The sequence below is a fragment of the Polypterus senegalus genome, chromosome 1 (assembly GCF_016835505.1).
Source record: "Polypterus senegalus isolate Bchr_013 chromosome 1, ASM1683550v1, whole genome shotgun sequence".
In the NCBI taxonomy this organism is placed as follows: Eukaryota; Metazoa; Chordata; class Cladistia; order Polypteriformes; family Polypteridae; genus Polypterus; species Polypterus senegalus.
Genome location: NC_053154.1, coordinates 5866406 through 5879148, shown reverse-complemented (window position 1 = coordinate 5879148; position 12743 = coordinate 5866406). Strand labels below are relative to the sequence as shown.

Sequence of the window (12743 nt, the reverse complement as noted above, 5' to 3'; positions counted from 1 at the left end):
TGTTATAAAGGAATGAATCAACAGGTTGTTGTTTGTTTGACTTTCCACCACAAGAGGCTGAATGATCTCCCCTCAGTTATAAGACGTCTTTGTTTTAAGTTGCTAGCGTCCTGCTCTGATCTCTGGAGGTCGTTCTTGCTGTTGTAGTTTCTGCGTTGTTTCTAATTTGTCAAAACAGATTCATCTGAAGAAGGGCAAGTCAACTGCGATCATCCCTGTGGCCTTTTATTGAATTCACAAAATATTATTATTCTGGACTTTTGGAAAGTGTTTGATGAGGTGCCAAGTGAGAGAGAGGTTGGGCATCAAACTGAAAGAATTGGGAATACAGGGCGTGGGGTGTAGATGGGTACAGAATTGGCTCAGACACAGGAAGCAGAGGGTGACGGGGTGAGGAATGTTAAGAGTGGTGACCAGCAGGGGGCAGTGCTGGGGGCTGCTGCTATTTTTAATAAATATAAATGATTTGGAGAGGAATATAAGTAACATGCTAGTTAAGTTTACAGATGACACCAAGATAGGTGGATTGGCAGATAATTTGGAATCCGTTATATCATCACAGAAGGACTTGGATAGCAACAACAACATTTATTTCTATAGCACATTGTCATACAAACAGTAGCTCAAAGTGCTTTACATAATAAAGAATAGAAAAATAAAAGACACAATAAGAAAACAAAATAAGACAACATTAATTAACATAGAATAAGAGTAAGGTTCAATGGCCAGGGGGGACAGAAAAAAACAAAAAAAAAACTCCAAAGGCTGGAGAAAAAAAAAAAATCTGTAGGGGTTCCAGACCATGAGACCACCCAGTCCCCTTTGGGCATTTTACCTCACATAAATGAAACAGTCCTCTTTGGATTTAAGGTTCTCTTGGAAGGACTTACAAATAATGAGCTCAAAGTGCTTTACATAATGAAGAAAAGAGAAATAAAAGACAAAGTAAGAATTAGAATAAGACAACACTAATTAACATGGAATAAGAGTAAGGTGGTCCGATGGCCAGGGAGGACCCGGGACCTCAGCACTTCCGCCACACCCGGAAGTACTGGGGGGAAGAAGAGCAGGGACACCCGGGGTGCTTCCGGGGATGCAGCCGGTACTTCCGCCACATTTTGGCGTGTTGGTGGAAGATTTCCGGGAAACATCTGGAGCACATCTGGGTGATTATAAAAGGGGCCGCATCCCTTCATTCAGAGCTGGAGTCGGGTGAGGAGAAGGACTGAGCTATGTGGAGAGAGAGTGGAGGCGGCCTGAAGAAAAGTGGCAGTGCGAGGCCTGGATTTTGGGGAGTCTTGGGGGTTTGTGGTGCACTTAAACATGTAAATGGAAACTGTAAATAAATGTGTGGTGGTGCTTAACAACATGTCTGCCTGTCTGTGTCTGGGGCTCGTTCCACACCATGACAAAGGCTAACAGAACGTCAGGTTATATAGCGCCTTGATGTGTGCAGTACAAGTCACTGGAGGTTCTGCTCAAGCTTTATAACACACTGGTGAGGCCTCATCTGGAGTACTGGGTGCAGTTTGGGTCACCAGATTACAAAAAGGACATAACAGCACAAGAAAAGGTCCAGAGAAGAGTGACTAGGCTGATTCAGGGCTACAGGGGATGACATTTAATGTCAGTAAAAGTAAAAATTACACAAAGGAGGTAAAAATGTGAGGTTTGAATACATAATGAGGGGTCTGAAAATCGAGACTCCACCTCATAAGAAGGATTTAGGAGTCGTAGTGGACTCTAAGCTATCAACTGCCAGACAGTGTTCAGAAACCATTAAGAAGGCTCACAGAATGTCAGGTTATATAGCGCCTTGATGTGTGGAGTACATGTCACAGGAGGTTCTGCTCAAGCTTTATAACACACTGGTGAGGCCTCATCTGGAGTCCTGGGTGCAGTTTGAGTCTCCAGGCTACAAAAAGGACATAGCAGCACAAGAGAAGGTCCAGAGAAGAGTGACTAGGCTGATTCAGGGGCTACAGGGGATGAGTTAGGAGGAAATATTAAAAGAGCTGAGCCTTTACAGTTTAAGAAAAGGAGATGAAGAGGAGACCTGACTGAAGTGTTTAAAATGATGAAGGGCATTAGTCCAGTGGATTGAGACGGTGACTTTAAAATGAGTTCATCAAGAACACGGGGACACAACTGGAAACCTGTGAAGTGGAAATTTGACACAAACACAATTTGACACACAGAACGACAGACGCTTGGAATAAGCGGCCAAGTTGTGTGGTAGGCAGTAAGACTTTAGAGACTTCCAAAACTCGACTTGATGTTATTTTAGAAGAATGAAGTGTATAGGAGCGGCGAGCTCTGTTGAGCTGAATGGCCTCTTCTCGTCTGGACTGTTCTGATGTTCAAACGTTAGTCCAAACATGGACTGTGGATTTGTCTTTTTCAAATCAGCTGATTGGATCTCATTTTTGTTTTCTCATCTTGTACCTGAATGGTAGGCTGTCGCCATCACTAATCCACACCTATTCTTTGTTTTACAGATGAAATCAAAGTGTCCGTCAACGACTTCATTATCAAGGCAGTTGCCGTTACACTCAAAGTAAGTGCTGTGAGGCTGTATTGTTATGCTACGTTGGTGACCGTATGTGGCACAACTCACTTTAGTTACTTTATTACCTGCGCTTCTCATTTTATTTTCTCAAGTGTTTCTAGTAATTAGTGTGGTTTCTTGCCTTGCAGCTGGTGCTGCTGGGGTGGGCTCCACCACCCTGCAACCCCAAATTTGGATTAGCAGAATCGAGAATGCTTTAATTATGTAAAAGTGGAATTAAGCTGTTCATGGTAGAAATTCTGTGCGATTAAAGCAAGGGGTCCCAAACTCCGGTCCTGGAGGGCCGCAGTGGCTGCAGGTTTTCATTCTAACCCTTTTCTTAATTAGTGACATGTTTTTGCTGCTAATTAACTTCTTTTGAATTAATTTTAATTGACTTGTTTTTTTTTTTTTTAAGATTTGTTCTTCTGAATTTCTTCCTCATTCCTCTAAATTGCTTCTTTTCTTTCCTTAAATGTCACCCAAAGAGAACTGAAATGTGATGTGAGTGAGCCAACAGGAGACCAGCTAAGTCTGGGCCTCAAACAGTTGCTTCATTAGGCGCAGACTCTTATTGTTAATTAAACCCGTTCTTTAATTCCATGGCTTTTTGCTGCTCTCATTGTGCAGTAGCAGACATTTTCAAAATTGTTGACTTGCTCTTTTCTGAGAGCAGCACTGTTAAAGCGTTTTGTGGATCTGAGCTGCGTTTTTCCAAAGTTAAGCAGCTCTAACTCAAAAAAGTGGGATTCAACAAAAGCCTGACGCGCAGAAATGATTCCACAGACAAAATATCTTTGTTTTCAAAATGTTTAGTTAAATCTCAAAGTAAAACAGTTAACACAAAAAAGAAAATTTAAAAAGCAAAAATAAATTCTTGTTAAGAAAAGTTCTGTTCAAAGCTTAAATCTTGTTACACGTCAAATCGTTACTATTTACTTAACATTTCTGAACCGTTTCAAAACAGTCAGAAAACTGTATGCTTATCCCATTTGTAAGTTGAAATTGGGTCTTTCAAGTCCCTGGTTACTGGGAGCAGTTCTAAACACAACTGAATTACTGGGACCAGTTCTAAACACAACTGAAGCAATTATCACACTGTATCTCAGTTATAGCAAGAAAGTTCTATCTCTTACTGACTTATAGGGGGAAAAGACTATACCATTGTCTGTGACTATAAAAGAAATTATATTCTATTCAAATTAAGCAAATGTTACCGACCTCAGGCCTAGGGGAACCTGGGCCAGGTACAAACCACTGTTACTACAGGGTGCAGTCACAGCGATGTGGTGTAAAGCATAAAAGAAACAGACAGCAGTCCCGAGTCTCAGACCATACTTCTCTGTTCTCTTTTTTTCCAGAAATATATATATATTTCATTTTCTGCATAGATCAACATGGCAATCAGTGAAAACAATGGTGCAAGCCAATTTCCTCTGCGTAACAAATAGTGTAAACACATTTACTTTGAGTCCTTGATTAGAAACCAATTTTCCAAGGAAGCAGACAGTTCTGTATCCCCACATTGTGTGTACATGAGAACATTAGAACAATCTAGACGAGAACAGGCCATTCAGCCCAACAAAGCTCGCCAGTCCTATCCACTTGTTTCCTCCAAGAAAACATCAAGTCGAGTTTTGAAAGTCCCTAACGTCTTACTGTCTACCACACTACTTGGTCGCTTATTCCAAGTGTCTATCGTTCTTTGTGTAAAGAAAAACTTCCTAATGTTTGTGCGAAATTTCCCCTTAACAAGTTTCCAACTGTGTCCCCGTGTTCTTGATGAACTCATTTTAAAATACAAGTCTCGATCCACTGGACTAATTCCCTTCATAATTTTAAACACTTCAATCATGTCACCTCTTAATCTTCTTTTGCTTAAACTGTAAAGGCTCAGCTCTTTTAATCTTTCCTCATAATTCATCCCCTGTAGACCTGGATCAGCCTAGTCGCTCGTCTCTGGACCTTTCTAGCGCTGTTATGTCCTTTTTGTAGCCTGGAGACCAAAACTGCACACAGTACTCAAGATGAGGCCTCACCAGTGTGTTATAAAGCTTGAGCAGAACCTCCTGTGACTTGTATTCCACAGATCAAGGCGCTATATAACCTGACATTCTGTTAGCCTTCTTCATGGCTTCTGAACACTGTTGCGAAGTTGATAGCTTGGAGTCCACTACGTCTCCTAAATCCTTCTCATAAGGTGGACTCTCGATTTTCCGACCGCCCATTGTGTATTCAAACCTAATATTTTTACTTCCTATGTGTAATTCTTTACATTTACTGACATTAAATTTCATCTGCCACAAATCTGCCCAAGCCTGTATGCTATCCAAGTCCTGTGATGATATAACGGATTCCAAATTATCTGCTAATCCACCTATCTTGGTATCATCTGCAAACTTAACCAGCTTGTTACTTATATTCCTATCTAAATCATTTATATATATTAAAAATAGCAGCGTCCCCAGCACTGATCCCTGTGGATCACCACTCTTAACATCGGCCAGTTCTGATGAGGTTCCTCGCACCATCACCATGCTTCCTGTGTTTCAGCCAATTCTGCACCCATCTAAAAACATCACCCTGAACTGCCACTTCTTTTAACTTGATGCCCACCCTCTCATGTGGCACCTTATCAAATGCTTTCTGAGCATAGATGAGATACTAAATCAAAGCAGTCTGACTGTTCAAAGCAGGTGACTCTTTAGCAAGACAGGTAAATATTTATGTCCTGTAGATAGCCATCAGCAATAACCTGTAGCAGAAATTTCCAGAAATTCTGCCTTTTCTAAGTTACACACCAAAATGTTATTTTCTTGATAATGCTGAGTTGTAGCCCATTACACAAACATTAATATGAATTTAAGTCAAAACTTGAACTTTCTGATTGGCTCTTACAGAGCAGATCAGCATTCCTGAGACCTTTCTTTGTTTTCAGATATTGTATGATGGGCACCAGTTGCTTTGGCTCATTTTGTATCTCTTTTATTGTTTGTCTGCTATTTAAACAAAAAGAAACAATTGAGGGGTCTGAGTCTTCAACAGCAAATCAATTAAAATGAAGTGAAAAGAAGTTAATTAGCAGCAACAACAGGTCACTAATTAAGAAAACCTGCAGCCACTGCAGCCCTCCATGACCGGACATTGAGATCCCTGGTTTAAAGTTTGGTATTTTCCAAGTCAAAGTCATTTCTTCATGATCATGATTTATATGCATTTTAACATAAAAATTGTTTTCCGAAGTTACGTGTTTTCTTTAAATTTAAAAAACTATCTTGGTTGCACGTACTCCTTACAACGGATGGTGTGGGCCACGGAGGAACAGCCTACAAACGTACCAAATGCAGCCATTTTTCAAGCCAAGACAGTTGTCGAGTGTTGACCCGCGTCTTTTGACTTTGTGGGAACATACGGGATCTGTGAAAAAAATTGGTTTTATCGCATAGTCCTGGTAGTATTTTTCTTGTGGTAAGGATCCATTTTTTATTCATCTTGTGTGATTTCTAACGTAATTGCTAAAGATGCCCTGACTGTATTAGCCCACTGTCGGTATCGGCTGATTTTGTTGCTTTATCAGCCGATACAGACAGTGGGCTAATACATTAGAAACAAGCCAATATCTACCACCAGTTACTCCAGTTGTAAAAACATTTCCCATGATGCTTCAGCAACAAAAGTTAGCGGGTAGGAAAATATCTAAAGTGTGGGCTCGCTTGAGTGTTTTGTGCAGATAACACAAGAAATGCTATTTGCACCGTCTCCTCTGCGAAACTGCACAAGGAGGAAATACACGTAAAAAAAAATACGACATTACAACAAATCCAATCGCTCACCCCAAGGCAAGGCATACTAAGGAACTTGATGAGCTTCCGAAAAGCAAATCTGCTTCCGTCAAGAGAACGATCAAGATCCAGTGCTGGCCAAGGATAGCGGGACTCCGTCAAACAGCGCAAGCATTTGATTGCCAACAAAAATTCAATGCGGACGGTGCAAAAAAGCTCAAAGTTGTACTTGGAAGGTAATGGAATTTGTAGCATTTGATGATCAGTTTTTGTCTGTAGTCGAGGACATCGGGTTTCAGAGATTAATGGCACACCTAGACCCTTGTTACACAATTCCAGGTCGAGGTCATTTCTCTGTCATCTGCCTACCGGTGATGTCCAACAGGGTAGCCAGTCATATTGAGAAATGCCCTGACAATGCTGCGGTACTTAGCTTTACAACTGATACAGTATGTAGAGTTCTGATGCAAGACAGCCATCAGACAGTCAGCGTCTGTATTTTTTCCCCAGAGAATCAGTATCAGTATCAGCCAGGATTGTTCATATCACTGCAGCTCTATTAAATATGAAAGTAAATCAAAACTAAAACCAACCACATGGCACGAACAGTTTACTGTGATACGGTCTGTCGCAAAGAAACCACGCCAAGTGGTGTGAAAAGCTGTTACACTCTACGTGTTGTGACAGATAGGGGGCGCTTTCGTCCCCTTGAACCCTCAGACTTGACTCCAGACACCAGGTAAAAGTCCAATAAGTTAACTTTTTATTATTCAACAGTGCACAAAGCACCCTCTTCTCCACAATACTCATACAATACAATCACTAATCAATAAACAATAATCCTCCAGTCTCCCAGACGTATTGCCACCCTTCCACCCAGCTCACCACAGTCCTTTTATAGTCCGTGACCCGGAAGTGCTTCTGAACCCGCAGTCCATGTGACTTCCTAGCACTTCCGGGTCAGATCAAAGCTCTTCTTTTCTTCGTCAGCGCAGAAGCACTTTATTTCTTCCGTCCTCGTGACCTGTATGAAAAACAAACGTCTCTGTGTCTCCCGGTGGTCCCGACATTATCCAGCAGGGCTCTGTATTAAAACTCCATAGTCTATAATGCCCTCGGGGCATCTCAACCTGACAGGGAGGGCTCTATCTGGCGGCTTGGGTGTCTTGGCCAGGATAAGTTGCCGGCCATAGTCCATCCATCCATCCATCCATCCATCGTCTAACCCGCTGAATCCGAATACAGGGTCACGGGGGTCTGCTGGAGCCAATCCCAGCCAACACAGGGTGCAAAGCAGGAACCAATCCTGGGCAGGGTGCCAACCCACCACAGGACACACACAAACACACCAAGCACACACTAGAATTGCCAATCCATCTAACCTGCATGTCTTTGGATTGTGGGAGGAAACCCACGCAGACACGGGGAGAACATGCAAACTCCACGCAGGGAGGACCCAGGAAGCGAACCCGGGTCTCCTAACTGCGAGGCAGCAGTGCTACCACTGCGCCACCGTGCCGCCCTTTATTAGCATAACATGGAAAACGTTTCTGCTTTAGGTATGTGTTCAGCAATTTTTTCCTCACATTATCTGCCATCCTATACTTACCCAGATCTTTGTAGACACGGAACACACAGGAAATGTTTTCCAAATAACGATATATTATTTACCCTCTATAACTCCAGGCAACTGGCGACAGACTCCGCACATTCACAGCACGCAGCAACAGGCGTTTAATGTTGATTTCTGAGTGAAACCATTGTTTTCTGGAAAAAAATATTCAGCCCTCAAAGAGTTAACAGACGTTCCATTCAAAGTAAATTTCAAAATCACTTGTAAACGTTTCTGAACGGGTCAGAAATCATATCCCATTGCTATGCTGAAAAAGGATATTTTAGGTCCCTGAGCACTGGGACCCACTCTAAACCTGTCGCTCTGACGTCACATGTGAAGAAGTCCATAGAGCGGCTGCTGCTTCACCACCTGAGGCCACAGGTCCATCACGCCCTCGACCCTCTGCAGTTCGCATACCAGGAGAAGGTGGGAGCGGAGGATGCCATCATCTACATGCTACACTGATCCCTCTCCCACTTGGACAGAGGCAGTGGTGCAGTAAGAATTATGTTTCTGGACTTCTCTAGCGCCTTCAACACCATCCAACCTCGGCTCCTTAGGGACAAGCTGACAGAGATGAGAGTAGATTCACACCTGGTGCCATGGATTGTGGACTATCTTACAGACAGACCACAGTGTGTGCGTCTCGAGAACTGCAGGTCTGACATTGTGGTCAGCAGCACAGGAGCACCGCAGGGGACTGGACTTTCTCAGGTCCTGTTCAGCCAACATACATCGGACTTCCAATACAACTCGGAGTCCTGCCACGTGCAAAAGTTCACTGACGACACTGCTATGGTGGGCTGCATCAGGAGTGGGCAGGAGGAGGAGTATAGGAACCTAATCAAGGACTTTATTAGATGGTGCAACTCAAACCACCTACAACTGAACACCAGCGAAACCAAGGAGCTGGTGGTGGATTTTAGAAGGACCATGCCCCTCATGGACCCCGTGATCATCAGAGGTGACTGTGCAGAGGGTGCAGACCTATAAATATCTGGGAGTGCAGCTGGATGATAAACTGGACTGGACTGCCAATACTGATGATCTGTGTAAGAGAGGACAGAGCCGACTATACTTCATTAGAAGGCTGGCGTCCTTCAACATCTGCATTAAGATACTACAGATGTTCTATCAGATGGTTGTGGTGAGCGTCCTCTTCTACGTGGTGGTGTGCTGGGGAGATAGCATAAAGAAGAGGGACACCTCACACCTGGACAAACTGGTGAGGAAGGCAGGCTCTATTGTAGGCACGGAGCTGGACAGTTTGACATCGGTGGCAGAGCGACGGGCGCTGAGCAGACTCCTGTCAATCATGGAGAATCCACTGCATCCACTGAACAGGATCATCTCCAGACAGAGAAGCAGCTTCAGCGACAGACTGAGGAGACCCCACACTATGTGACTTGGGGGGGTAAACGTTAACATTAAACAAAGTTATTGTCTGTTATACCTGCATTGTTATCACTCTTTAAATATTGTTCTTTATCAGTATGCTGCTGCTGGAGTATGGGAATTTGGGATTAATAAAGTATCTATCTATCTATCTATCTATCTATCTATCTATCTATCTATCTATCTATCTATGATATAGTGCCTTTCATATCTATCTATCTATCTATCTATCTATCTATCTATCTATCTATCTATCTATCTATCTATCTATCTATCTATCTATCTATCTATCTATCTATCTATCTCATCCTAAGGGTATACCACTGTCTATGACTATGAATGAAATTTATATTCTATTCAAATTAAGCAAACACTAACTCAAAGCTTAAACTTATTTTTTGGCTCTTACAATATGCAAGCTTTTTTGCCTCGAAAGCTTGCGTATTGTAATCTTTTTAGTTAGCCAATAGAAGGGGTCACTTTGCTTGACCTCTTACTCCATTCATAATGACTAACAGGGTACAACAGCCTAGTACTACAATCTGGATCATAAATGTTAGGACACATTTTACACCTTTTCTGCAGGTCGGGGAGATGTGCCATTTCTGAAGAAGGGGTCTGAGTTGCCTCGAAAGCCTTGCATATTGTAATCTTTAGTTAGCTAATAAAAGGGTTCACTCTGCTTGACTTCTCACTACATCCATAATGGCAAATGTGGTACAACACCCGAGTACATTGGTTTCCAAACTTTTCCGATTCTCGACGCCCTTGCTGAATCCAAGTTTTCCCAAGGCGCACAACCCCGTCAAATTCTAATTTGTGAAATAGCTAATTTTTTTTAATTAAAGGGTGAAGTAAAATAAAAAAAAAGTAAAATAAAATAAATAAAACATGTATTTAAGATCACAAAAAAAGTCATTGAACGCGATTGAGACGCTGCGCCCACGGAGCCCTATAAGAACGGGCGGGCACAGAAGGAGAGGGAAAAAAGAGACGAATAGGAAAGGAAAAAGACTTGGAGAGCGAGAGTGTGGCATTGGGGCGAAAGAAAGAAGACGAGTCAGCCAGCCTGCCAGCCAGCATGAGTGAATAAGAGAAGTTGGCGCGATTCTATGTGCCACCTTGTAAGATGCTTGCAATACTTTGCCTGCTTATAAAAAAAGTACCTTTATGTTGATTTAACTCTCTTAGCTTTCTGGTAAAGTAGTCACGAGATTTACTGACCACGCTGGGATGATTGGTTTCTAAATGGTGTTTCCGCTTACTTGTCAGTGTGCACTCTGGTGTCAGAAGTTTCATACACAGTTCATACTCTCATCACCATTGCCTTGTGTCAGCGTAAAACCAAAGTCCAAATAACTGTCATCATGTTTTCAATATCTGTGCTTCTTCCCACTCTGGTTGACGGTGTGCCCTCTTATTACTGTTTAGTAAAACCAACCCATTTTTAAAAATACATACGAGAAGAAATACTTCAAAGACTTAACTCGACTTAATCACAACAATATAGAGTTAATACGATCTCTGAAAACTAATTCAACACTAAGGCCACGCAAAAACCGACAGCTATTTATATATGAAGACAAAGAACAGAGAAAGTTCAACAAACTAGTAAATACAATCAAGAAACTTAACTATTGTAGAGCGCCATCTAGTAACCATTTGTAGAGGCTTCCTTAAACAGTTATTGTGAAGTGAGTTACTGGTTTGCACCAAGTCCGCCAAATGTCGCGTCCTATTACATTGAATTGAAAATGGAAATAAATTATGAACATTTTGTAAAATTTTGCACATTTTGGGAACCACTGGCCTAGTACTAAAGAGGGTTTGACAGTCACTCATCCATCCAATCCCAATCTCACCCACCAGCCCATCCACCCATCCATCCATCCACCCACCTACATAATCACCAGCCCACCTATCCATCCATCCACCGGCATACCCACACATCCACCCATACATCCAATCCCAAACATACCCACCAACCCATCCATCCATCCACCTGCATACCCACACATCCATCCATCCACCCGCATACCCACCAGCCCACCCGTCCATCCATCCACCCACACGCATACCCATCCACCCAGTCCCAAACATACCCATCAGCCCACCCATCCATCCATTCATCCATCCACACACCCATCCATCCATCCAGTCCCAAGCATACCCACCAGCCCATCCATCTCGTTTTTTTTTTCCATTACAAGGTTATGTGGACCCTGAGCATCTCCCCGCCCCATCGATCACAAGGCTACCACCCACAAAGAGGACACAGACTTTATGCAGCAAGCTTTAAACACTCCATGAGTGTCAGTTTATTCCTTAAGATGTCGTTCTGTGTGACTGTTGGTCCAACACCCGTCATGGATGTGCGTTGAATATCCACGACACAGACGGTGCTCTGTTTGATGAAGTCTTCACTGCTGCTGAGTGAGGTTGTTGTCTTCTTCTCTGTGTCATGAATCCTGGACTCGACCCAGTCCGTAACTGTCGTTTTCCCACTAATGGGTAAATAACTCCAAACCATTTGATCTTCCCTGCCTCATGTTTAACCTTCTGAAATAAAAGGAAGCCTTTGAAATGAGGATCCAGTCTTCTCTCGATGGTGTGGTTTTGCTTTTTTTCTATTTTCAGTTCGCCTCTCTGAATAGAAGATGAAGTCGCTCAGAGGAATGAAATGGGAAACCTGCGACCCCCATGGGCTTGTTGCCTTGGCTTTCAGCTGTGTGGTATAAAGTTGCAAATGGTCTTAACCCCATTAATATGCCAATCGGGTGAATTTACGATGCCTTGTCCTCACATCCTCCTCAACCCTCAGGGAGCCGGCGTCATGCGTCCGACTGGCAGATTGAAGCTTTACATTTCAAAAAGATGCCATTGAAGAAAAAAAAAAAAAAAAGAATTCCTGCAGCGGATGACGTTTTGGACGTTTTAGAGCACACAGACACTGGCGATTGACTGGAACATCGGAGCTCATCCTGGAAGGGCGTCAGTGAAGTTTAGGTTAACCGTAGACGTACAGCGAACATGAAGTTCAGACACATGGAGACACAATGTTAATATTCATGGTGAATTAGGACCCTTACACATTCTTCCCACTTTGTGGTGGGGGCGTTTGTATCAAGCAGGGCTGGCTGTGTTCTGTCAGCTAGAGTGCTGTGAAAAAGTATTTGCCCCCTCTCTGATTTTTTATTTTATTTGCATGTTTGTCACACTTCAATGTTTCAGATCCTCAAACAAATTTAAATATTAGGCAAAGGTATCCACTCAAGTGGATATTTTATTTATTAAGGAAAAAAAAAATCCAAACCTACATGGCCCTATGTGAAAAAGTAACTGCCCCCCTTGTTCAATCATGTGGTTCATCACGTTTTTTTGGAAAGCGGAGTTCAATGTCAGT

The 12743-nt window shown here is 42.7% G+C and overlaps 1 protein-coding gene across 1 annotated transcript in view; it reads left to right on the top strand.

The window, feature by feature from the left end:
- pdhx (pyruvate dehydrogenase complex component X) overlaps positions 1–12743 on the top strand; it is a 292521-nt gene that overhangs the window by 206329 nt on the left and 73449 nt on the right. Inside the window, exon 8 of the mRNA XM_039744023.1 lies at positions 2499–2557. Coding sequence (XP_039599957.1) covers positions 2499–2557 — 59 coding nt within the window. The remainder of the gene's footprint in view (positions 1–2498; positions 2558–12743) is intronic.